Genomic DNA, 27,789 nt, shown 5'->3' with positions numbered 1-27,789 from the left:
ATTTTAAAAAGCATCACAATAATTAAATTAACTATGAATAACTTAAAAAAATTATTTTAAACAATTAATCAAATTTTTGAAAAAAATAAATTTTTAAAAAATAGGGTCTAAAACTAAACTTACCTTACTGTAGATTCTTTTAAAATAATAAACCTGTGGAAAAAAAAATTCTAAATTGTACTAAAAGACCACTTACCTGTAAAACTAAGTACTTACGTGTGGTTTTTCAATGCTTAAAAACCGGAGCCCTTTACACATGCGCAAATCTGTAAAAATACAGGAAATCCAAGTCGCACGCGCTGCCCAATACCACGCATGCGTTCAGCCTCTTAACCTCTTGGGTCAGAGGACAGGAAATCCCGGTTTTCAGCGCATGCGCTGTGCATGCTGAAAACCGGCAATTCCTCCTGGCACACGCGTGAGTACCCCGTCCGTACTCATGCGCTGTGACAGGAATTACTGGGCCATTGAGTGATGGCTTACTCCACAATCGCTCGATCCGTGTTCACCCTAACCGTGACCAATGGGACTGGTGCTGGGAGTGTCCTGCTCAGTATGGCTCGGTGCTACACCAGAGTCACCAGGGGAATGCCATGGCTTTTTTTTTTTAATTAGCTTCAGAAAGAAAATTTTATGAGGCTCCACTCCTTTCTCGAATGGAATGCAGAATCGGGGAACGGAGTAGGCATTCCCAACTCGCAATCCTCCTGATTTTTTTGAATTGCCGGAGAATCGGGAGCACCGCAATTCAGGTTTGGAGACCTTCGCGCCCGATTCTCTGCTTCACACTCCAGTTGAATCAAGCTCTGCACTTGGGCGCCTTGCCTCACAACATTGATCCTTAGAATGATACAGCACAGAAGGAGGCCATACGGCCCATCATGCCTGTGCCGGCTTTTTGAAAGAGCTGTCCAATTATCCCACTTCCCCCGCACTTTCCCCATAGCCCTTTTTCCTTTTCCAGCATATATCCAATTTCCTTTTGAAAGTTACCATTGAATCTGCTTCCACTGCCTTTTCAGGCAGTGCATTCCAGATCATCATAACTCGCTGCATAAAATAATGCCTTCTCATCTCCCTCTGTGGTTCTTTTGGCAATTATTTTAAATCCACGTCCTCTGGTTACCGACCCTCCTGCCAGTGGAAACAGTTTCTCCTTATTTACTCTATCAATTTTCAACACCTCTATTAACTCTCCCTTTAAGCTTCTCTGCTCTAAAGAGAACAATCTCCGTTTCTCTAGTCTCTCTACCGTGACATTTTACTTCCTTTACATTTGCTAAAATCAGCAGCCTATCCCCAGACTGATACCTGGGATGGCAGGAATGACGTATGAGGAGAGATTGGGTCGATTGGGCTTATACTCACTCGCTGGAGTTTAGAAGAATGAGAGGGGATCTCATTGAAACTTATAAAATTCTAACAGGACTAGACAGACTAGATGCAGGATAGATGTTCCCGATGGCCGGGGAGTCCAAAACCAGGGGTCACAGTCTAAGGATAAGGGGTAAGCCATTTAGGACAGAGATGAGGAGGAATTTCTTCACCCAGAGAGTGGTGAACCTGTGGAATTCTCTACCACAAAAGGCAGTAGAGGCCAATTCATTAAATATATTCAAGAAGGAGTTGGATATATTTCTTAAGGCTAAAGGGATATGAGGAGAAAGCAGGGACAGGGTACTGAATTTGGATGATCAGCCATGATCTCATTAAATGGCGGAACAGGCTCGAGGGGCCGAATGGCCTACTCCTGCTCCTATCTTCTATGTTTCTAGTGCACAGAGGCATCCTCTATCACAGTTAATATCTCTCAGCAAAGCTGTGGCATGACATGAATATTTATCACTGGAACATTAGGAACAGGAGGAGGCCATTCGGCCCCTCGAGCCTGCTCTGCCATTCAATTAGATCATGGCTGATTTGCACCTCAATTCCATTTTCCCATTACTCCATTTATCATATGTGACACGGCATACCTTGGGTATCGGGCGCAGCACACAAACTGACCCAGCACTGAATAACATCAATAGAACAGGTTGAGCGTATAATGTCAGAAAGTACCTAATGCCCTGAAATGAGGAGTATGATCCGGAATGCGCTGCCTGAAAGGGTGGTGGAAGCAGGATCAATAATAACTTCCAGAAAGGGAATTGGATAAATACTTCAACCGCACCTCCCAAACCCGCGACCTCTTCCACCTAGAAGGACAAGGGCAGCAGGCACCTGGGAACACCACCGCCTCCAAGTTCCCCTCCAAGTCACAAACCATCCTGACTTGGAAATATATCGGCCGTTCCTTCATCATCGCTGGGTCAAAACCCGGAACTCCCTCCCTAACAGCACTGTGGGAGCACCTTCACCACACGGACTGCAGCGGTTCAAGAAGGCGGCTCACCACCACCTTCTCAAGGGCAACTAGGGATGGGCAATAAATGCTGGCCTTGCCAGCGACGCCTGCATCCCAGGAACAAATAAAAAAATACTTGAAGGGGAAAAACATTTGCAGGGCTATTGGGAAAGCGCAGGGAGAGTGGGACTAATTGGAACGCTCGTTCAAAGAGCTGGCACAGGCACGATGGGCCAAATGGCCTCTTTCTGTGCTGTATCTAATCTAAAGGTTCAGATTATCGAACCCTTTTGTTTCCCCCATGATTTCATGTGTGCTGTCAGTTGGACTTCCCTACGTGGCCAGCCCAGCACCAGTGGTGATGGGCCCACTAAAGCCTCTTTGGGAGCAGAGGGTGTCGTCGCGTCCCTCTGATGGCAAACGGCAACTCACGGCACAGCTCAGTGGCTCCTGTTGGCATCGGATTGTCCACCGTGGCTCTGGTTACAGGCGGGCAGAGCCCACAGCCTCCTCATGAGGGCCAGCAGGGTGATTTCAGCACTGCCTGCTTAAACGGAGCTCCCCACTGCTCCCCTGTGCTAACTGCGCAGTTGAACATTTGCAATTAATTTAAAATCGTGTTTGCCGTATAAACAGGGCAAGTGTGGCACCAATGGAATCAATTAAACAATGGAACTGTTTCGAGTTCTGTAATGTAAAGAGGACAGAAGTTACTCTGCTATGCACCATCCGAGGGGTGTGTGATGTCTGCCTTTCTATCTATCTGTGTATCATCCATCTATCTATCTGTCTATCGATTTACCTTTCTCTCTGTCTTTGGATCTGTCTACTCATCTGTTTATCTATCGCTCTGTCTGTCCGCCTTTCTTTCTTTCTATGTATCTGTCACTCTTCTCTCTCTTTTATCTTTGGCCCTATATGCCTTTCCACTGTTTTTGCAACGATCTAATTCAAAATCTTGCATGTAGTGGATATCACATTTTATTATGCAAGTGGCATTCAAAAAATCTGTCATGCTTTTCTGATTGGCTCAAAAATCATGTGATTCTCGCAATTATAAGCACCATATTATATCCCCTTACAAATGTAACATAATAATAAAGATATATTAAATGAAGAATTCAAGAAACAAATGCAAAGCTTGCCAATAGTTGATAAAGCTCCATTTTGCTACAGATACACAAGAGGAAAATTTCCCCAATGTGTATCCATTACATCTTGCATTCGTCAATAAGGCAGGTTTGTCTTCCTTGTCTTGTGTCGAAACCGCGTAACCTTCTCCTCACCCTTCGCTATCACACTAACTCTGTGCCCCTCTGGGTTGCTCTTCTCTCTCCATTGTTTGCCCCCTCCCTGCATTTCGGAATTTCTATTCTAGTGTTGTCAACCCTCCAGAATTGCCCAGAAAAACCCAGGAGAAAAATCATAAGGGGGTGTTTAAAAAAATGGTGTTTTTAAAAAAAAATTCTTTGAACACCTTTGTTTACTAGTTATAAAGTATTGGTCTTGAGGGGTGGGGGGTGGAAATAGCTGTTTGACTGACGGTCAAGAATCATCCAATCAGGTCATGAAGAGACTATTCACTTTCTGATTGGCCGTGGGGAAGGTGGGGCCCCGTGAGGATGGGCAAGTCAGTCGACCAATGGCGGGAGTATGGGGGGTGGGGCGGTTGGAGGCAGGAGGTCATGTGATGCAACCTCCAGGAATGCGTCCAACCAGTGTTTGTAACTGTACTCTCAGCCCATTCAGCCGTTGACTTTTCCGCTCTTGGGTTTCCCTCACTGCAGCCAATCTGTGCTGCTGATGTCGAGAGTGCCACCACTGTCTCCACTCCTCTTTGGCAATGACACGGGACACCTGCCAGTATAACTAGGTATATATTTTTTTACCACCGTACCTCCTCCCTCTCATTAACCTTCTGAAGCTCTTCCTTCCCACTCTCTCCTTTATTCTCCTTCTCAACGTGTCAGCCATGGCTCATTGGTAGCACTCTCTCACCTCTGAGTCAGATGATCGTGGGTTTAAGTCCCACACCAGGGACTTGAGCACGTAATCTAGGCTGAGACTCCCAGTGCAGTGCTGAGGGTGTGCTGCACTGTCGGAGGTGCCGATGCAGGTGGACGTAAATGGTCCCGCGGCACTATTTCGAAGGAGCGAAGGGGAGTTCTCCCCCAGTGTCCTGGGCCAACATTTGGCCCTCGACCAACATCACTAAAAACAGATTATCTGGTCATTACCTCATTGCTGTCTGTGGGACCTTGCTGTGCGCAAATTGGCTGCCGCGTTTCCTACATTACAACAATGACTGCACTTCAAAAAGTATTTCATTGGCTGTGAAGCACGTTGGGACATCCTGAGGTTGTGAAAGGCGCTTTATAAATGCAAGTTCTTTCTTATTTTCCATCTGTTCGTTTTCCTCTTCCTCCTTCTCTGTCACTTTCCCTTTCTCCCCGTCTCTCCCTCTCTCTGCCTCATCGAATGTTTCCGATGAAGTGTAGTGAATTGTTACTGGTTGAAAGGTGATCGCAAACACTAACTTTCTTTTATTTTTTTCTCCTCCTGCGGAAAGGAACACGAGAAGAAACAGCTGCCAAGCCAGGGCCCGTTCGATGGGGAAGGTAACTGTGGGGTTCACCCTTTGTATTGCGATTTCTCAATTAACGAGGTGCGGTTCCTCATGATGGAAATCCAAGAGAACTGGCTCGTGACTGAAAACAGGCTAACGCGTGTGTGAAGTGACTGCTCACACTGGGAGCCTGACTATCACAGAGATCTACTGGAGGGGCTTCATGGAAGGATGTTGATAAACTTAAATCCATAAGATGTCAAACGGTGCTTAGGCTAAAAATCCACTTGAGGAAAGGGCGTCAATCTAGGTGATTTTCCCTCTTCTCCTTTGGATGTTCTTCCCAAGCCATCTCTGTTGGAAGAAGCTCCTCAAGTGGATTTTTGGCCTAAACACGGTTTCACATCTTCATGCGCTAATCTTAGGCACTTAAGTTTATCAACATCGTTCCAGGCATTGTAAGGCTGTGCTGATTTTGCCTCAGGATGTACCTACGAATTAGCCATGGTCTAATTGACCTCAGGATGTCCCTCGTGTCTAATTGACCTCAGGATGTCCCTCGTGTCTAATTGACCTCAGGATGTCCCTCGTGTCTAATTGACCTCAGGATGTCCCTCGTGTCTAATTGACCTCAGGATGTCCTTACGGTCTACCTGACAGAAGGGTGTGGGTCCAATTTGCACTCGAGACTTGAGCACATAATCTCACTTCAGTGCAGTACTGAGGGGCTGCTGCACTGTTGGCGATGCCACCCTTTTGGATTAAGCGTTAAATGCAGGCCCCATCTGCTTGTTCAGGTGCTGCAGTGGGGTCAAAAAAAAAAGGGCCCACCACCACCTTCTCAGGGCACCTAGGGCTCGGCAAGAAACGCCGGCCTTTCCAGTGACACCCACATCCCGAGAATGGAATTTTAAAAATAAATAGAAGTAGAGGGTTCTCCCCAGGTCCTGGCCAACATTTCTCCTCCAACTAACGCTATGAAAAAAAAACGAATAACTAATTAATGAAAAAAAACTTACAAAGCGAGTTGTTGTGATCTGGAATGCGCTGCCTGAAAGGGCCGTGGAAGCAGATTCAATAATGGCCCTGAAATTAGGATCGGGTGCTTGCCGCGTGTGCAAGCCCTCGATGTGCACTCACCCGGCGCGCTGACATCTGAAGCCCGGGCCTGCTTGCATTTCCTGTCACAGGCCCGGTTCAGATGTCGGCGCGATGTGCTTACCTGATCCAGCGGCGTAGTTAGTGCGATGTGTCGGCTGGGATCAGGTGAGCACTCTGCAGCCAATCAGGGGAGGGGATAGTAAAGACTGTCAAACTCATGAAAAGTACGGGCGCCCAAAAGACTAGTTTAACTTTAATTAAAATTTTAAAAAACATCCCAATAATTAAATAAACTATAAATAACTTTAAAAAACTATTTAAAACAATTAATAAAATTTTTGAAAAATTTTTTTTTTTACGAATTCGGGTCTAAAAATAAACTTACCTTACTGTACAGTCCTTAAAAACAATGAAGCTGTGGAAAAAATGTAATAATTTTAAATAATAGACCACTTACCTTCAAGAATCCACTACTTACGCCTCCTTTTTTCATTTCCAAAAAGTCCAGGCCCTTGCACACGCGCAAACCTGTCAAAACGAAGGAAGTTCAACGTGTGCGCGCAGAGTCCTGCGCGCACGCGTTGGACCTCTTAACCCCTTAGTTCGATGGAGAGGAAATGCCGGTTTCCCGCGCATGCGCTGTGCATGCTGGAATCCGGCAATTCCTCCGGCAACACGCGTGAGTACTCCGGCCACACGCGTGAGTACACCGTCCGTACTCGCGCGTTGGGAACGGAATTACTGGCCCAAAAACTTTCAAAAGGGAATTGGGTATATACGTGAAAAGGAGGCATTTGCAGGGCTATGGGGGAAAAGCAGGGGATGGGGGAGTGGGACTAATTGGACAACTCTTTCAAAGAGCCGGCACAGGCACAATGGGCCGAATGGCCTCCTTCTGTACTGTATGATTCTGTGATCGCGGGCCATTCGTATATTTGCCTACACAACGACAGTGACTACACCTCAGCAGGAAATCATTGGAACTGAAGCAGGAGAAACTAGAAAAACCAGCAGGGAATGACTTGAGGGTTGGATGACGTGCGATGCAAATGCAAAATCTTATGTAGCGTCCCTGGAGACGTCGCACAAAACTCTTTCCAAATCTTCAGTGTGCTTGCCACCAATTTGCACGGGGCTTCCCCCACCTGGGGCATAACCTGCCGGATAGGGAATCACCTGCCTGTTACAGAACGCCTCTGATTTTCATTTGCATTCATTTCAATGGGATAAAAATTAGACGAGTCCTAAAAGTGGGTGGGCAGGAGATGAGCTCCACCAGAAGACCACGTGGTCCGCTTGATAAACCCCACCCCGCCCTGCGCGCTCTATCCGCCCACTCGCTGCGAGCCACCCCAAGGGAGATCTGCTTGCCAGGCCTTTGCTTCCTCTGGTATCATGTTGCTAATCTAATTGAGATGATTAAAAGTGTCGATAGGGCAGATAGAGAGAATTTTTTTCCGTGCAGAGAGAAACAGAGTTAACGTTTCAGGTCTGGGACCCTTCATCAGACGTTAACTCCATTTCTCTCTCCACGGATGCTGCCTGGCCTGCTGAGTATTTCCAGCATTTTCTGTTGTTATTTCAGATTTCCAGCATCCGCAGTATTTTGCTATTGTGGAGAATTTTTTTCCCTCTGGTGGGGGGAGTCCAGAACAAAGAGGGAAAAGTCTTTAAAATTAGAGCTAGGCCGTTCAGGGGTGATGTCAGGAAGCAGTTCTTCACACAAAGGGTTGTGGAAATCTGGAACTCTCTCCCCCAAAAAGCTGCTAGGCTTGGGGTCAATTGAAAATTTCAAGACTGAGATTTTTGTTGGGTGTGGGTATTAAGGGATATGGAGCAAAGGCGGGTAGATGGAGTTGAGGTACAGATCAGCCGTGATCTCATTGAATGGCGGAACAGGTTCGATGGGCTGAGTGACCTCTTCCTGTTCCTTTGTTCTTGCGTTTCTTTGTTTCATGTGTTTGTACAAAGGCCGTTTCAATGGAATTAACAGTTGCTTTGGAATAGTTACACAAAGGCAAGTTTACCCGGACTAAATGAAACTAAATGGGAAGAGTTTCAAAATGTATCGACGTGTCACTTGAAGGTGACGCAATTGTGATGGCATTGACGTGACCGTTGTGCCTCATCTTCCTGCAAATGGTATGTTGGCCTTCGCAGCAAGAGGGTTCGAGTACAGGAACAAGGATGTCTTGCTGCAGTTGTACAGGGCCTTGGTGAGACCACACCTTGAGTATTGTGTGCAGCTTTGGTCGCCTTATCTGAGGAAGGACGTTCTTGCCATGGAAGGAGTGCAGCGAAGATTCACCAGGCTGATACCTGGGATGGCAGGAATGACGTATGAGGAGAGATTGGGTCGATTGGGCTTGTACTCGCTGGAGTGTAGAAGATTGAGAGGGGATCTTATCGAAACCTATAAAATTCTGTCAGGCCTGGACAGACTAGATGCAGGAAGGATGTTCCCGATGGCGGGGGAGTCCAGAACCAGGGGTCACAGTCTAAGGATAAGGGGTAAGCCATTTAGGGCTGAGATGAGGAGAAATTTCTTCACCCAGAGAGTGGTGAACCTGTGGAATTCTCTGCCACAGAAGACAGTTGAGGCCAATTCATTAAATATATTCAAGAAGGAGTTAGATATATTTCTTAAGGCTAAAGGGATCAAGGGATATGGGGAGAAAGCAGGGACAGGGTACTGAATTTGGATGATCAGCCATGATCTCATTGAATGGCGGAGCGGGCTCGAGGGGCCGAATGGCCTAATCCTGCTCCTATCTTCTATGTTTCTATGTTTCTTCCCCAAGTAAAAAGGAAGATTTGGCGGACGCTTATTTCGGATGGAGTGGCCCTATCAAAGGAGAAGTCCAGCTCTCCATGAAGGAGACCCGGGAAAGGCAAAACTTGGTAAATAAATTACTCTCAAGTAACCTGCCACCTGGGTCAAGTCCAGGAGTTGGATATTCAATGTCCTCTCCAGAGTTGCCTTGTGTTTTAAAAAGAACCTCATTGATTGGTGTGTCGTACACTGGGCACCCCTCCAATATTGGTGACGAGCACCAATTCATTTCTTATCGTTTCATCAGTACAGGTTTTAAAGTGAATTAGTTTCCTCTTACAGAGGACACAGCCCTTTGTCATTCGATGATGATTCACACTGTTTACTGTTGTTGCCTGACATACCTTACAGTACAGGAGGAGGCCATTCCGCCCGACGTGCCTGTGCCGACTCTCTTAAAGAGCTGTGCCATTAGCCCCACTCACTTCCACTCTTGCCCCGTAGCCCTGCAAATTTTCCTTTTCAAGTATTTATCCAATTCTCTTTTGAAAGCTATGATTGCCTCTGCTTCAGGCAGTGCATTCCAGGCCATAACAACTCATTGCGTAAAAAAAAATTCCCCTCATCTCTCGTCTGGTTCTTTTGCCAATTATCTTAAACTTGTTTCCTCTGGTTACTGAGCCTCCTGCCAGTGGAAACACTTTCTCCTCTGTCAAAACCCTTCGTGATTTTGAACAAAAACAGAAAATGCTGGAAATACTCAGCAGGTCAGGCAGCATTTGTGGAGAGAGAAACAGAGTTAACGTTTCAGGTATTTTGCTTTTGTATTATGATTTTGAGCAACTCTGTTAAATCCACCCTTAACCTTCTCTGCTCTAAGGAGAACAATCCCAGCTTCTCCAGTCTCTCCACATAACCGAAGTCCCTCATCCTCTGGTATGATTCTAGTATCTCCTCTGCACCCTCTCCAAGGCATGGGTGAAGCAATCATGAAAAAGAGGCCATTGAGTTTGTTTTTCCAGTTTGCTCCCCTCAAGGCCACAGTTTCTGGAATCTCATCCGAGTGGTATTACTTTATAAGGACACCTTGGCAGTGTGTAACCATTGGCAGACATTTCAACAACAAAAGGGCATCAAAACTCTGCCAGATCCTGTCCTCGTACCTCCATACCTCCAGAATGGACAGTGATCATTAGTAGGCGCCCTGGCTAATTTTCCCGTCCTTCGCCCAGGGCCATTGAGTCAACTGTAGAGTCCCAACTAATGCCTTGGCGGAGATCAACGAACTCCGCATAGACTGGGGGCCAACCTCAGTATCTTCCACAATCTGTGTGGCTCAAATATCCACCAAGCCATGAGGTTTTTATTGTTAATATAGAAAAAGTTCATTCAAGCAGGAATTGACAGGGTTGGTGTGGGTGCTTTGCAATCCCTTGTAATCGCTCCCCAATCCGTTGGCGGCTGAGAGCCTGAATAAGTGATCCTCCGCGTACCAACCTCCTGGTCATAAAATCATAGCAATTTACAGCTCAGAAGGAGGCCATTCGGCCCATCTTGTCCGTGCCTGCCGACAAAGTGCTATCCAGCCTAATCCCACTTTCCAGCTCTTGGTCCGTAGCCCTGTAGGTTACGGCACTTCAAGTGCATATCCAAGTACTTTTTAAATGTGATGAGGGTCTCTGCCTCTACCACCCTTTCAGGCAGTGAGTTCCAGACCCCCACCACCCTCTGGGTGAAAGAAATTCTCCTCACTTCCCCTCTAAACCTCCGAGCAATTACTTTAAACCCGAACATGTCACCATGCAAAATATAAGAAAGCATGGAATTAACAGAGGTCATCTGGCCCATCAAGCCCACTCCTACTACACCGTATGTATGAGGTACGATCTACTTGGATGGCCGACTCCTGTTCCCATGTCCCATCCTATTATGAACCCTACCACGTCCATTTACTATTCCTGAGGAAAATCCCTCCACTAGTACGCCTGGAAAGGTCGTCAAATAAAATTCCGGAACGTCCAGCCATCCTGGCGTGCTTGCTATTCAATTGTAGGCCTCAGTCCCCATTGCCCCATACCGTCACCAACCCAATGCTACAGAGACCGTCATGTCCTATGGAATATTTGATCGTGTCGTCTATCCCTGTGGCCTCCAGTCCTTTTTCCGGGGCGAGTCCACGAAGCATCCACTGTTTCTGCTGACGGCCTGTTCACCTAGAAAATCATGGTTGCCAATATTGGCGGAGTTGGGTTGCCATTGCCAACGCTCCAGGAACGGCCTGGCGTCTCCAGGAATTGAAGATTAATCTCCAGGGCAAAACCTGGGAGAAAAAGCACAGGGGCATTAAAAGAAATTGTATGGGCTAAAAATTGAGTAGCGTCCCAATTGAGGCGCTAACTTAGCGCCCCGGACAAATTAGCGCCCCTGCACCGGAAATTGAGTGGTTGCGTCCCGAGAGGGAAACGGGGCGCTACTGGAAGCGCCCCGCCTTCCTCTTGGGGCACTGCGAGTGAATATCGTGGTGCCACGTGCCGCTGCGGCACGTCGCGCTGCAGTATTGCAAGCCTTCCTCCCTTTCTTAAAGGGGAGGGGCCTTGTGCAGCGCGACCCGGGCCCAGCTCGGCCCCCGGGGATCGGGAGTGCAGGCAAAAGAGCCCAGCACCCAAGAGAAGTGCCGGGCTCTTGGAGCACAGCCGGCACTCTGCGGTTGGGGGGGGTGAGTCAGGAGGCCGGGGACAGGAGCGCAGGCAGGTGCTGGCAGGCGGGCAGCAACAAAAATGGCCGCCCCGCACCTCGCCTTTAAATTGCGCCTCCCCGGCCGCAGGTACGCCCCCCTGACCCTGTCGGACATAGCGTCCGGTGGTAAATCAGGGGGCGCTCCTGAAGATCGTGGCCGGGGCGTGAGCGGGGCGCTGCGCACACCAATGACATCATCGCCAGCGGCGCAGCGCCGCAGGGCGCTACCGGTTAGCGCCACCACTAACCTCCTGCTGAATTTTGCGGGAGGTGTGGGCAGTGCCGCGCCCGGGCGCTAGTTGGTTTGCGCCCCACTTAGCGCCCTCTTAAGGCGACTAACGGGTGGCGCTACCAACTGAATTTTTCCCCCTATGTTTTTAAAATTTTCTTTCAACGCTTCTGTTTATTAGTCATTAAAATATTGGAGGCAGGGGGGAAAAAGGCTGTTAAACTGGCAGTCAAGAGTCATCCAGTTGGGTAATGAAGAATCTTTTCTCTTTCTGATTGGCCGTGGGAAGGCAGGGGCGCCGTGACGATGGACGTGTTGGGCGACCAATGGCGGGAGTGTTTTGGGGGGTGGGTGGGGGTGGTAGTTGGAGGCAGGAGGTCATGTGATGAAATCTCCAGGAATGCGTCCAACCTGATCGTGGAGAATGCCTCATGCCTTTCCACGGTGTTGAACCTTTTCCTTTAAATGAGATAGCAGACAGAGGAAATGCCAGCCAAACGTTTCTGGCCATCAATCCAGGGAACAGCAACAGTAACTCCCGAAGCTATGCCTTAACTTGGTGGGAGAAAGCAGCTGCTTCTTCGCTCTAGTCAAACACTGGATGTTGGCGGGTCCCCACAAGGAGGAGGAGGAAGAATGGCACTAATGTTGAGTGATTGGAGACTGTCAGCCGCGGATCAGTGGGTCGCAGTCTCATCTCTGAGTCAGTAGGTCGTGGGTTCAAGTCTCCCTCCAGAGACTTGAGCACATGATCTAGGTTGACACCCCCCCCCCCCCCCCCCCACCCCAGTGCTGCACTGTTGGAGGTGCCCGTCTTTGGGATGAGACGTTAAACCGAGACCCCTCTCGGGTGGACGTAAATGATCCAATACCACTATTTCGAAGAAGAGCCAGGGGAGTTCTCCACAATGTCCTGGCCAATATTTATCCCTCAATCATCATCACTAAAAACAGATTATCTGGTCGTTTGTCGCTTGCTGTGCGCAGATTGACTGCCGCGTTTCCTACATTACAACAGTGACTGCACTTCAAAAAGTACTTCATTGGCTGTAAAGCGCTTTGGGGGCATCCTGAGGTCGTGAAAGGCGCTGTAGAAATGCAAGTCTTTCTATTTTCAAAAGGTCGTTTATTTTATTGCAGAAAATGCAGTTCTTTATCAGAACTATAAGGAAAAGGCTCTGACCCTGAATAATGGGGATTCGGATGAGGATTCGGATCCGAACGTGCCGGCGGAGGGGCAGAAGTCGGATGAGAGGATTATCGTGCAGTTCAAGCCAATCCGGTCCTCCTGGAGCCAGCTTTCTGTGGTAAGGGAAGAGAAAATCTTTCTAATTGAAACCGGGTTCCCCCGTGATGTTTAAGTATCGCACGCGCTCCTGTGCTGTGTCAAGGGAATTGAGGATTGGCACGATTATGCACACTCATCCATGCCTTTGTTACCTCGAGACTTGACTATTCCAATGTTCTCCTGGCTAGACTCCCACCCTCTGTAAACTAGAGCTCATCCAAAACTCTGCTGCCCGTATCCTGACTTGCACCAAGTCCCACTCCCCCTTGCCACTCTGTGCTCGCTGATCTACATTGGCTTCCGGTCTGGCAACGCCTCGGTTTACAAAAAAATTATCCTTGTTTTCAAATCCTCAGCCTCAATACATCCTGTAGATAGTACACAATGCTGTCCGGCAACGCCTCTTTTTTAAAATTCTCCTCCTTGTTTTCTAATCCCTCCATGGCCTCGCCGCTCCCTATCTCTGTAACCGCTTCCAGCTCTGCAATCCTCCGAGATCTCTGCGCTCCTCCAATTCTGGCCTCTTGCGCATCCCCGATTTTAAATGCTCCACCATTGGCGGCCGTGCCTTCAGCTGCCTGGGCCCTGAGCTCTGGAATTCCCTTCCGAAACCGCTCCGCCTCGCTGCTTCTCTCTCCTCCTTTAAGACGCTCCTTAAAACCTACCGATTGACCAAGCTTTTGGTCACCTGTCCTAATATCTCCTTTTCTAGCTCGGTGTCAAATTTTGTCTGATAATCGCTCCTGTGAAGTGCCTTGGGTTGTTTTATTATGTTAAAGGCGCTGTATAAATGCAAGTTGTTGTTGTTGCTGCTTCAAAGTCATGATCTCCGTGACTTTTATTTACTGACTGGGAAAGATCTGGCCCTGCCAGTGATCGGGAAACCACATTGCCTGCATAGAGAGTGAGCACAGGCCTTTGTGCGCCATCTACCAGAAAGCTGGCAACCTCAGTCACTGGAGGCAGTGTTTTATATTGGTGGCATGGCCATGCGACTGGAAAGGGGAAGAGAGGGCAAAAGGGTGGAGAGAGGGCGAAGAAACAGAAGCGAGAAATAAGTAATGGAATGGGGTCCGAGTGGCACGTGTAAATGGGCATAAAGGGAATTTGTGTTGCACGAGCATGGTAGGGATCAGACGCTTTGAGGGCATCCTGAGGATGTGAAAGGCATTCTATAAATGCAAGTTCATTCATTTGAGGAAACCAAGCTTGTTGTTAGATGTAGGAATTGGATGTTATTTAATGAACGTGAGCAGCAAAGTTTGAGGAGAGTGACAGCCTTTGAAGATCTGATGTTGCCTTGTTCTTCATCTATTTCCATTCTTGACTAAATTATAGATAGCTTCCCATTGTGGTAATGTGCGAATCACCGGCTCATTCCCTTTGATGTAAATCTTAACCTTTTCACTATCCACTTCCTGTCTTCTGTATTCTCTCTGGATTTCATTGACTTTGCTCTGTTCACGTCCCCAGTACTGTAGGTTCCTGGAATCGTTCCAAACACACTGTCTACAGGAGTGCTGAATCGCCAGCATTCTTTCTAAATTGCCCTGCATCCTGAAGCTGGGCAAGGTGTGATTCCAAAATGCATCAATGCCGCAAAACCAAACAACTCCCCTGAATTCAGCAATATCGCTCATTCCTGCACGAAGATTGCAGTCTCACAGCTCCGCTATACGGGTAACCCCGGCTTGGTGGTTTTATATTGAAAGAAGAAAAGGAAGACTGGCGTGTATTCATGTCGCCGTGTTTTGCTATGGTGGTGGAGCTATCCCAGCATTCATAGCACTAGTGAAAGACATCTATGAAACCATGGGCACCATCTAACCCCAATGGCTCAGTGTGTAAATGCACTTGGGCAAAGTACGTTGGAATTCCCACCCTAAACCTCTCCGCCTCTCTCTTCTCCTTAAAAACCTACCTCTGATCAAGCTTTTGGTCATCTGCCCCAATATCTCTTTATGTGGCTCGGTGTCAAATTATGTTTGATAATCGCTCCTGTGAAATGCTTTGGGACGTTTTACTACTTTAAAGGCGCTATATAAATACAAATTGTTGCTGGAGGTCACTGGCACGAGTGAATCAGAGGACTGAGTCCTGGTTCGTGCTGTGTTGACTGATTTTTAGCCCCAATGGTGGTAGGCCACTGCAATTGGCTTCCGTGCCTCTGGACTAGAAAAGCAAAGAGAATTTGCACCGTCCCACAGCATTTATATAGTGACTATGAATCACTTTTGAAGTGTAGTCACTTTCGTTATAATTAAAGAAAGAAAGACTTGCATTTCTCCAGCACCTATCACGACCTCAGGACATCCCAAAGCGCCTTACAGCCGATGAAGTACTTTTTTTGGAGTGGAGTCACTGTTGTAATGTAGGAAACGCGACAGCCATTCTGCGCACAGCAAGCTCCCACAAACAGCAATGAGATAGTGACCAGTTAATCTGTTTTTTATAGGTGTTGATGGAGGGATAAATATTGGCCAAGACACCGAGGAGAACTCCCCTGCTCCTCTTCGAAATAGTGCCATGGGATCTTTTATGTCCACCTGAGAGAGCAGTCGGGGCCTCGGTTTAGCATCTCATCCGAAAGACGGCACCTCCGACAGTGCAGCACTCCCTCAGTACTGCACTGGGAGTGTCAGCCTGGATTACGTGCTCAAATCACTGGAGTGGAACTATGAACCCACGATCTCCTGAGAGTGCTACCCACTGAGACATGGCTGAACACAGCAATGTGTACTATCTACAGGATTCATTGAGGGCTAGTCTGAGGACACTTGCTTTCATTGAGGTGCTGGGAAGAAGGTCCACCTGCGTGGGCCTGATCCTGGCTAGAATCAACACCGTCAGGGCAGCAGGACAGGTAATTGCAATTCTCTGCATAGGAAAATGATGGAAGAGGATCGGATATCCCTAAAGGTTGAGGAAGGGGGAAAAGAATGTTGGGACTGCCCCCTTAAATCTTGTGCATGCCTAAACCTTGGGAGGTTTTACTATGTTAAAGGCGATATATGAACGCAAGTCGTTGCCGTTGTTGCAGACTTGGCTGTGAACCAGACAGCCATATGTTAGCGGGCATTAATGTAGCCACGGCAACATAGGAGGAGATGAGCTGTGAGGAATCAAAGATCGCTCCATGGCAAAAATTGAAACAAAGAAGTCAAGCAAGAGCTGACTGAAACGAGGGGCTTGTGAGACATCAAGACCTTCACAAAACGTGTTAAGCAGGAGCCTGTGTAAATGCCAGATAGTGTTTAGATGAAGAAATAGATCTATGCAGCTTACAAAACAGCAATAAAATGCTAATGGGGTAAGGCGACAGACAACCTCTCGGATAGTGTGCTCTTTCTCCTCTCGGAACAGGCTGGAGAATTTATTGGCAGGCACTGGGGGGGGGGGGGGGGTCGGAAAACAAGCAGGAAAGTGAGATTAGGGTTTATTTTTTTTTAAATTGCAGTGATATTCAGCTGACCCAGGATTCGGGAGATAACTCGAAGGTTGAATGGTTAGTTTTTACATTGTTACACTGTCTCTGAAAGAGAGATAGAAAGAAAACTAACCAGTGGTGCGGATTGAGTCGGTGTGTTTGGGGCTCTGCGTGTTTTTGTGAACTGGAATTTAGAGAGCGAGAGAGAGAGAGAGAGAGAGAGAACACGTGAAAGAGAGACTAGACAGCTGGCCCGTCCGTCCTCATGCGTTTTCTGAGCACTGCCTAGTTGCCTTGATAGATAGACCCGCTGACAGTTCTACCGCTGTTCAAGATGAGGGCAGCAAAGAAGGTAACGGTTTAACAGATTCTCTGCTTCTTCTGCTGTCCGTGCTGCTGTTGGTATTGGCGAAAATGTAAATGAATAGGCGGCGATTCCTCGATTGTGTTTCTGTTTTAAACAGAGCAGAGGAGGCCTCAGTGGCTGCATTAATCTTTGTTAGTAACTGGAGCGGATGTGCTGTATGGGGCTGTTAAAGGGAGACACTCCCGAGGGGTTTCATCTTCTGCCCCGGAAGATGTCTTGCTTTCAGATACAGTTTAAATGGGAGCAGTGCTCTGATTGAAGGCACACTGCTACCGAGGGTCTCTGTGCTAAAACTATCCCGCATTTACTGGGGGGGGGATGCAAACCAAATTTGAAGTGAATTGTTTGCAAAGTGCTTTAGGACTTCAATGGAAAAGAAAATGGAGTTGGGGTGTAAAACGGACGGCCTATTCACTATCGCCCACATAGCGCAATCGCCCAAGACCAATTTTGCTCCCGTTCTCTTTCTGATGGGGTCCATTCACAGCTGAAGAGACCTTATTATAAAAATGCAAATCCTGCTGTGCTTTATTCGTGGGGATATTTATGTTCTGTCTATACCTGGGTGATGCCATTTAGAAAGCTACAACAAACATTTCCATTCTCCCCCCCCCCCCCCAAAGTTGGCTTGGCATGGGTAACTGGAAGGGAATCATTCTACAGTACCCAGGTGAGTTTTATGTTTTGCTTTGGTTATGTGTTTTCCTGGTATCCGGCAGCTCGATGTCCCTGTGTCATTCTGTTTGAATACCTTGTGTTGCAGTGGTATCTCAGTCTAGTGGGAGAGGGAACAACCTTGAATTTTCCAGCAAAGAGTGGCATCTTAGTTTGGGCTCAGTGATGTTACTATTGTTATCAACACAGAGGTTGCACTGTTCAGTTCTGTATTGATGTCCTCTTGCACTGTTGGGTTCTGTATAGATTTCCTCTTGCACTGTTGGATTCAGTGTAGATTCCTCTTGCACTGTTGGATTCAGTGTAGATTCCTCTTGCACTGTTGGATTCAGTGTAGATTCCTCTTGTACTGTTGCATTCAGTGTAGATTCCTCTTGCACTGTTGGATTCAGTGTAGATTCCTCTTGCACTGTTGGGTTCTGTATAGACGTCCTCTTGCACAGTTGGGTTCTGTATAGGTGTCCTCTTACACTGTTGGATTCAGTGTAGATTCCTCTTGCACTGTTGGGTTCTGTATAGACGTCCTCTTGCACAGTTGGGTTCTGTATAGGTGTCCTCTTACACTGTTGGATTCAGTGTAGATTCCTCTTGCATTGTTGGGTTCTGTATAGACGTCCTCTTACACTGTTGGATTCAGTGTAGATTTCTCTTACACTGTAGGGTTCTGCATAGATGTCCTCTTGCACAGTTGGGTTCAGTATAGATGTCCTCTTGCACTGTTGGGTTCTGTATAGATGTCCTCTTGCACTGTTGGGTTCTGTATAGACGTCCTCTTGCACTGTTGGGTTCTGTATAAATGTCCTCTTGCACTGTTGGATTCTGTATAAATGTCGTCTTGCACTGTTGGGTTCTGTATAAATGTCCTCTTGCACTGTTGGATTCTGTATAGATGTCCTCTTGCACTGTTGGATTCTGTGCAGATTCCTCTTACACTGGTGAGTTCTGCACAAATGCTCTGTTACATGGTTGGGTTCTGCTGATAAGTGCCTTTTACTTCCATACCCACAGCCTGGCCTCATGCCCCAGGCAATCTGCATGCTATTTATAGATTACAGCTCCATTTCTGGCTCATTAGAGCCAATCTGAAAAAATTGTCGCCACCTCCAACAAAGCAAGACTTCCTCGGTATTACACAGGAGTGTTCGGGTACATTATCTGCTCAAGTCCTGGAATGCGGAATTAACTCGGTTAGATGGAAAGTTGGATCTTGCTGTGGACGAATTAGCCAATGAGTCTGTCCACTTAATAACAGTGGCTGCACTTCAAAAATAATTAATTAGATAATGGTATCAAGGGATATGGAGCAAATCCAGCCAAGATCTTATTGAATGGTGGAGCAGGCTCAAGGGGGTGAACGGCCATCTCCTGTTCCTATGTTTGTTGCATTTGGGATGCCCTGAAACTGTGATAGATTATTGCAAGTTCTTGATTACCAACTGAACCCTAAATAACGCTTCATTTAAAAAAAAAAAAATTGGGAGCAGGTCCCCTTATAAACAAAATGGTGCAATGTTAGAGGGGTTGTAGGAGCAGAGAGACCTTTGGGTTTGCATAAAGAAATCTTTGAAGGTGGCAGGGCAAGTTTATAAGGCTGTTAAAAAAGCATATGGGATCCTTGTCTTTATAAGTAGAGGCATAGAGTAAAAAAGCAAGGTAGTTATGCTGAACTTTTATAACACACTGGGTAAGCACCAAACTAAATATAGAAAGACTTTCAGGATGTCCCAAAGCTCTTTAAAGCCAATTAAGTACTTTTTGAAGTGTAGTCAACGTTGTAATGTAGGGAACGTGGCAGCCAATTTGTGCACAGCAAGGTCCCACAAACAGCAATGTGAAAATGACTGGATAATCTGTATTTTAGTGATGTTGGTTGAGGGATAAATATTGCCCAGGACACTGGGGAAATCTCCCCTGCTCTTCTTCGAAATAGTGCCATGGGATCTTTTACATCCACCTGAGAGCAGACTGGGGTTCGGTTTAGCATCTCGTCTGAAAGACGGCACCTCCGACAGCGCAGCGCTCCCTCAGCACTGCATTGGAGTCTCAGCCTGGTATTGTGCTCAAGTCTCTGGAGTGGGACTTGAACCCATGACCTCCTGACTCAAAGGCAAGAGTGCTGCCCACTGAGCCACGACTGACGCTTTGGGAAGGATGTCAAGGCCTTGGATAAGGTGCAGGGGAGATTTATTAGTGTAAGTACTAGGGATGAGGGACTTCAGTTACGTGGAGAGACTGGAGAAGCTGGGATCTGTCTCCTCGGAGCAGAGAAGGTTAAGGATTTAATAGAAGCATTTCAAATCATGTAGGATTTTCTTAGAGTAAATAAGGAGAAGCTGTTTCCAGTGGCAGGAGGGTCGGTAACAAGAGGACACAGATTTAAAGTAATTGGCAAAAGAGTCAGAGGTGAGATGAGGAGAATTATTTTTTATGCAGCGAGTTGTTGTGATCTGGAATGCGCTGCCTGAAAGGGCGGTGGAAGCAGATTCAATAGTAACTTTCAAAAGGGAATTGGATAAATACTTGAAGGGTAAAAATGTGCAGGGCTATGGGGAAAGAGCCAGGGAGTGGGACTAATTTGATAGTTCTTTCAGAGAGCGGGCATGGGCACGATGGGCCGAATGGCCTCCTGTGCTGTATGATTCTATGATTATCCCCCTTCCCAGTGATCGCAGCGGCTGGCTTACCTCTCCTGAAATTGCTGCAATAGTGTAACAAGACCTTGAAAGCAGACAGGAGTGTCTTCTCCACGTGAGGGGAGAAAGAATGAGCAGGATTTTTAAACAGTGGTGGGGACACTGAGCTGGCATTGATCAACCCTCCAGTCTCCGAAAAGAAACCTGCATTCATCACCATCGCTGCTGGTGACGGCCAGGCAGTAACACTTGGTGGAGTGCATGCTGATCATTGCTTTGCTGTTTACAGCTGCAGTGAGTTACAGATTACGAGCATTCCAGGCATACTTCTTAATCAGACTGATGGGACTGCCTCAGATTCTCCGGGGTGGACGTAATACTAAAGCCTTGGTGAACCTCCTCAGGAGCCGGCCAAATGGCCCGTGCGTGCAGGCACTGGCAGAAGAACATTTTATAAATCCTTCTTTACAAATTCTCCCATGGCCTCCCTCTGGCCTAGTTATGCAGCCTCCGCCAGCCGTGTAACCCAGTTCCCATCCTGATTCCAGGCTACCATGCGACCCCTTCTCAGTCCTCCACTCTACCATCAGTAGCAGATACTCCGCCCCCTTAACCCCCAAAACACCATCCCCCCCCCCCATCATCCCCGCCCCCCCCCACCCCACCACCTATCCAGCTCCTACGCTCTGGAATTCTATCCCCAGACCCCCTCCGCCTTGCTCCATCCCAAAAGTACTTCATTAGCTGTGATGCGCTTTGGGACGTCCTGTGGACATGAAAGGCGCTGTGTAAATGCACGTTCTTTCTTTATTTGATTGTCTCAGCCCAGCCTGATTTTAACGTCACTGTAACATTTAACACAGGCAGTTTCCTGAGCATGCTATGGGATTGCCAGCTCTAACACAGCACCACTTCTCTCGACCCCTCCACGGTCTCTAAATTGTCAGACTGCTTGTCCGACATACAATACTGGTTGAGCAGAAATTTTCTCCAATTAATTATTGGGAAGACCGAAGCCATTGTCTTTGGGCTCCTCCACAAACTCTGTTCCCTAGCAACCGACTCCATCCCTCTCCCTGGCATCTGTCTGAGGCTGAACCAGACTGTTCGCAACCTTGGTGTCACATTTGACCCTGAAATGAGCTTCCGACCACATATCCGTGGCATAACTGAGAACGCCTATTTGCACCTGCGTAACATCGCCCGTCTCCGCCCTTGCCTCAGCTCATCTGCTGCTGAAACCCTCATTCATGCCTTTGTTACCTCTAGACTTGACTATTCCAACGCACTCCTGGCTGGCCTCCCACGTTCTATCCTACGTAAACTTGAGGTGATCTAAAACTCGGCTGCCCGTGTCCTAACTCACACCAAGTCCTGTCCGCCCATCACCCCAGTGCTCGCTGACCTACATAGAAACATAGAAGATAGGAGCTAGAGTAGGCCATTCGGCCCTTCGAGCCTGCTCCGCCATTCAATGAGATCATGGCTGATCATCCAAATTCAGTACCCTATCCCTGCCTTCTCCCCATATCCCTTGATCCCTTTAGCCTCAAGAAATATATCCAACTCTTTCTTGAATATATTTAATGAACTGGCCTCCACCGCCCACATTGGCTCCCGGTTAAGCAATGCCACGATTTCAAAATTCTCATCCTTGTTTTCGAATCCCTCCATGGCCTCGGCCCCCTCCCTGTCTCTGTAATCTCCTTCAGCCTCACAACCCCCCGAGATATCGGCGCTACTCAAATTCTGCCCTCTTGAGCATCCCTGATTATAATCGCTCCGCCATTGGCGGCCGTGCCTTCAGCTGCCTGGGTCCTAAGCTCTGTAATTCCCTCCCTAAACTTCTCCGCCTCTCTACCTCGCTTTCCTCCTTTAAGACGCTCCTTAAAATCAAGCTTTTGGTCATCTGCCCTAATTTCTTATGCGGCTCGGTGTCAATATTTTGTCTTCTAATACTCCTGTGAAGCGCCTTGGGATGTTTTACAACGTTAAAGGTGCTATATAAATACAAGTTGTTGTTGTTGTAGCGATCAGGAGCAGGGACCCAGGCTGACATTACTTTTCCTCTTCCCTATTCTAAGTGCATTGTGGCCAATTGTAGTGCAACACCTCTCACCTCACCACAGACCAGGGATGGAACCTAAAAAAATATTTCTGTCTGGCTCAGGTGTTGGACCTGACAAATGAGCCAATGGGAGACTTTTGCTCCTTGAACTTTAACCCGAGGAAATGAATCTTAAGAATGGAACAGGTGTGGCCATCGACACAGAGGAGTGAATCTGTTGGGAGCGAGCTACGAGATGGCCCTGAAGGATTTGAAGCAGCATCACCCCTAAAACAAAAGCTCCGAGGCATGGCCGTGACGAACGTTAAAGTAAAATGTCGCAACGACACCATTCAGATCACCCAAAGCCATCAAAAACAGCTGAACCGATCATTGCTAGACGTGGGACCTTGCTGTGCGCGAAATGGCTGCTGGGTTTGTCACTTTAGTAGTCATCTTGTTCACCAAGTACAAAAATCCAAGCTGACACTCCAATGCAGTGCTGAGGGAGCACTGCACTGTCGGAGGTGCCGTCTTTCGGATGAGATGTTAAACCGAGGCCCTGTCTGCCCTCTCAGGTGGACATAAAAGGATCCCGTGGCCACTATTTTGAAGAAGAGCAGGGCAGTTCTCCCCGGTGTCCTGGGGCCAATATTTATCGCTGAGTCAACATCACTAAAAACGGATTATCTGGTCATTATCACGTTGCTGTTGGTGGGAGCTTGCTGTGCGCAAATTGGCTGCCGCATTTCCTACATTACAACAGTGACTACAGTTCAAAAGCACTTCATTGACTGCAAAGCGCTTTGGGACGTCCTGAGGACGTGAAAGGCGCGATAGAAATGCAAGTCTATCTTCTTTCTTTATATAAGAGTGCCCATTTCTGAGAGATGTGATATATAAATGGAAGAGTTTCTTAATAATAAAGCAGAATTTGAGGTATTTGTTATTGAATATGCAGGTAATGTTTAGGTAAAGTTAAGTTTAAACATCTTGTGGATCAAAAATTAGTGCATTAATTTAGCTACAAGGCTTATCTGAAAATTTGTTTGAACTCCGTATAATTGACATAAGATAGCTTTTTAATCATCATAGATAATTGATGTTTAACTTGGACCTCCCTTGGACTGGCATCTGCCAGATAGCTCCCTTCTCAAGGCCACTCCAGGTTTTTGAAATTGCCCCCAGTATTTCCGGCTGAATGCTGCGCCACCAGTCAACACAACAACAACTTGTATAGCACCTTTAACATAGTAAAACGTTCCAAGGCGCTACACAGGAGTATTATAAGACAAAAATAGCTACAATATTAATTATAAATTGCCACTGTCCACTGTATTGCCAATAAAGACTGCGGTCTGGCAGCAATTTCAAAATCCTTGCCGGGTCAGTGACTAAACGTCTCCAATGGAAAGCCTAGTGGCAATTTCAAAAACCCGGAGTGGATGAGCTGCTGGCACCGTGGCCAGGTGGCAGCCCCAGACCTTCCTTTGACACTTGTAGCCCCTGTGTGTGCATTGCCCGAAGGTATTAACTCATTGGCTTTCCCCATCGGTAATACATTCTTGTCTGAAATGCTATAGTGCATCCTGCTCAATTCTAAGCTTCAACATTAGAACATAAGACTGCTGTCTTGCAGTCAGAATCAGGGGAATTTATAATGGGGAACAAAGAAATGGCAGATTAATTAAATACAGACTTTGGTTCTGTCTTCACAAAGGAGGACACAAATAACCTCCCAGAGATGTCGGGAAACACAGGGTCTAATGAGAGGGAGGAATTGAATGAAATCAGTATTTGTAGGGAAATGGTGTTAGAGAAATTGACGGGATTGAAGGCCGATAAATCCCCAGGGCCTGATAATCTACATCCTAGGGTACTTAAGGAAGTGGCGCTAGAAATAGTAGATGCATTGCTGGTCATCTTCCAAAATTCTATAGACTCTGGAACAGTTCCCATGGATTGGAGGGTAGCTAATGTAACCCCACTATTTAAAAAAGGTGGTAGAGAGAAAACGGGGAATTATAGACCGGTAAGCCTGACATCCGTAGTGGGGAAAATGCTAGAGTCCATTATAAAAGATGTAATAGCAGAGCACTTGGAAAACAGTGACAGGATCGGACAAAGTCAACATGGATTTACAAAAGGTTAATCGTGCTTGACTAATCTACTGGAATTTTTTGAGGATGTAACTGGTAAAATAGATAAGGGAGAACAGTGGATGTGGTGTATTTGGACTTTCAGAAGGCTTTCGATAAGGTCCCGCATAAGAGATTAGCGTGCAAAATTAAGGCACATGGGATTGGGTGTAAGGTACTGACTTGGCTAGAGAACTGGTTGGCAGACAGGAAGCAAAGAGTTGGAATAAATGGGTCTTTTTCCAAGTGGCGGGCAGTGACTAGTGGGGTACCGCAGGGATCGGTCCTAGGACCCCAGCTATTCACAATATATATATTAATGATCTAGACGAGGGAACTAGATGTAATATTTCCAAGTTTGCAGACAACACAAAGCTGGGTGGGCGTGTGTGCTGTGAGGAGGATGCCAAGAAACTCCAGTATGATTTGGACAGGTTGGGTGATATGGCAGATGCAGTATAATGTGGATAAATGCGAGGTTATCCACTTTGGTGGCAAGAACAGGAAGGCAGATTATTATCTGAACGGCAATAGATTGGGAGAAGGGGAAGTGCAAAGAGACCTGGGTGTCCTTGTGCACCAGTTGCAGCAGGCGGTTAAGGCCTTCATAGCGAGAGGGTTCGAGTACAGGAACAAGGATGTCTTGCTGCAGTTGTACAGGGCCTTGGTGAGACCACACCTTGAGTATTGTGTGCAGTTTTGGTCGCCTTATCTGAGGAAGGATGTTCTTGCCATGGAGGGAGTGCAGCGAAGAAACACAAGACTGATACCTGTGATGGCAGGAATGACGTATGAGGAGAGATTGGGTCGATTGGGCTTATACTCGCTGGAGTTTAGAAGAATGAGAGGGGATCTCATTGAAACTTATAAAATTCTAACAGGACTAGACAGACTTGATGCAGGAAGGATGTTCCCGATGGCCGGGGAGTCCAGAAGCAGGGGTCACAGTCTAAGGGTAAGGGGTAAGCCATTTAGGACAAAGATGAGGAGGAATTTCTTCACCCAAAGAGTGGTGAACCTGTGGAATTCTCTACCAGAGAAGGCAGTTGAGGCCAATTCATTAAATATATTCAAGAAGGAGTTGGATATATTTTTTAAGGCTAAAGGGATCAAGGGATATGGGGAGAAGGCAGGAACAGGGTACTGAATTTGGATGATCAGCCATGGTCTCAATGAATGGCGGAGCAGGCTCGAGGGGCCGAATGGCCTACTCCTGCTCCTATCTTCTATGTTTCTATGTTTCTAATAGGAGCAGGAGTCGGCCATTTGGCCCCTCGAGCCTGCTCCGCCATTCAATGAGTTCATGGCTGATCGTCTACCTCATCTCCACATTCCTGCACCATCCCCGTATCCCTTGATTCCCTTAATATTCAAAAATCTATCGATCTCTGTCTTGCCTCCACAGCCCTCTGAGTGAAGAAATTTCTCCTAATCTCAGTCCAAATGGCCGACCCCTTATTCTGAGACTGTGACCTCTGGTTCTAGACTCCCCAGCCAGGGGAAACATCCTCCCAGCATCTACCCTGTCAAGCCCTGTAAGAATTTTGTACATTTCAATGAGATCACCTCTCATTCTTCTAAACTCTGGAGAATATTGGCCTAGTCTACTCAATCTCTCCTCATAGGACAATCCCCCCATCCCAGGAATCAGTCTGGTGAACCTTCGTTGCACTCCCTCTATGACAAGTATATCCTTCCTCAGGTAAGGAGACCAAAACTGTACACAATACCCCAGATGTGGTCCCACCAGTGCCCTATATAATTGCAGCAAGACATCTTGAAGAGTCCTTCAGCATTCTTCCATGGTCTGCAGATCACCATGAACCTCGGGCAAAGCTGTGAGTCCTTACATCCCTCACTTTTCCCTTCTTAAAACGACAGGCTTTCTAAACCCAAGTGTGGCCTCAGTTAGCCGCGATTTCTTGGCTGATGCTGGCTTATCACCTAATACTTTGATGAAGTCCATCCTTCCCCTCGGGTTTCAAATCAGGGTGCCTAGTCCTGGAACCTTGCAGCAGGAGGCTGTTTGGTCCATCGCACCTGTGCCAGCGAGCCTTGCTCGAGAGGATCACCGACTGGAGAATCGGCCATGGAATTCATTTGTGAAAAAATGCTCGAGTCCAGATTTTCCAAGAGTTGAAATGGATCGGTTAAAGGCGGGAAGCGCCCCAAGTTAGGCGTGCAATTCTCCGACCAAAGAGCAAGTTATTATCTAAATGGAGAGAAACTGCTACAGTACAAAGGGACCTGAGGGTCCTGGTGCATGAAACACAGAAGGTTAGTATGCAGGTACAGCAGGTGATCAGGAAGGCCAATGGAATCTTGGCTTTTATTGCAAGGGGGATGGAGTATAAAAGCAGGGAAGTCTTGCTTCAGTTATACAGGGTACTGGTGAGGCCACACCTGGAATACTGCGTACAGTTTTGGTTTCCATATTTAAGAAAAGATATACTTGCTCTCGAGGCAGTTCAGAGAAGATTCACTCGGTTGATTCTGGAGATGAGGGGGTTGACTTATAAGGAAAGGTTGAGTAGGTTGGGCCTCTACTCATTGGAATTCAGAAGAATGAGAGGCGATCTTATCGAAACATATAAGATTGTGAGGGGGCTTGATCGGGTGGATGCGGGGAGGATGTTTCCACTGATGGGTGAGACTAGAACTAGGGGGCATAATCTTAGAATAAGGGGCTGCCCTTTCAAAACTGAGATGAGGAGAAACTTCTTCACTCAGAGGGTAGTAAATCTATGGAATTTGCTACCTCAGAGAGCTGTGGAAGCTGCGACATTAAATAAATTTAAAACAGAGATAGACAGTTTCCTAGCTGATCAGGGAATTAGGGGTTACGGGGAGCGGGCAGGGAAGTGGACGTGAGTCTAGGTTCGGATCAGCCATGATCCTATTGAATGGCGGAGCAGGCCCGAGGGGCCGTATGGCCTACTCCTGCTCCTACTTCTTATGTTCTTATGACCCACACTCCTGATGAGTGGCTCCTTGCCAGGAGCCCAGCCGGGCCAAAAATTTACCCAGAGGTGTAACGTGCTTCACGCCTTGTGATCTGATCACAGGTCTGTGCATCTTGCCAACTCGTATAGATTTTACTGATTTTGAAGAAAGATAATTCGGGAAACAGGTTTATTGTTAAGTTTTCTCCTTTCCTTGCCTGGCCGACGCAGCATCTAGAAATAATTCATGTGCTTCTGCTTTTCAGGTGAAGAAGAGTGGAATATTGCAGAGTGTCACCCAAGAGGAGAAAAAAAGGCAGGAGGTAGATTTCATTCTTTGCTCATGAGTGGCCGTTAAATGGAAGTGCGGTTAGATCCTGACGCACCGTTCAGACCGTGAGATAACTGGAAAAGAGAAGGTTGAGAGGTGATATGTTTGGTGTTTTTAGGATAGAAGCATAGAAGATAGGAGCAGGAGTAGGCCATTCGGCCCCTCGAACCTGCTCCGCCATTCAATGAG

The 27,789-nt window shown here is 47.2% G+C and overlaps 1 protein-coding gene across 3 annotated transcripts in view; it reads left to right on the top strand.

The window, feature by feature from the left end:
* The window catches only part of LOC147115490 (rho guanine nucleotide exchange factor 26-like), a 256,726-nt gene that overhangs the window by 33,276 nt on the left and 195,661 nt on the right, over positions 1 to 27,789 (top strand). For all 3 annotated transcript variants that reach the window (XM_085989758.1, XM_085989755.1, XM_085989756.1), the window contains exons 3-5: positions 4,917 to 4,965; positions 12,893 to 13,059; positions 27,536 to 27,592. In XM_085989758.1, coding sequence (XP_085845884.1) covers positions 4,917 to 4,965; positions 12,893 to 13,059; positions 27,536 to 27,592 — 273 coding nt within the window. The remainder of the gene's footprint in view (positions 1 to 4,916; positions 4,966 to 12,892; positions 13,060 to 27,535; positions 27,593 to 27,789) is intronic.

Source organism: Somniosus microcephalus, chromosome 6 (assembly GCF_052327205.1).
Source record: "Somniosus microcephalus isolate GS21.2 chromosome 6, FLI_Smic_1.0, whole genome shotgun sequence".
Lineage (NCBI taxonomy): Eukaryota > Metazoa > Chordata > Chondrichthyes > Squaliformes > Somniosidae > Somniosus > Somniosus microcephalus.
This window is presented reverse-complemented; position numbering and strand designations above follow the sequence as displayed.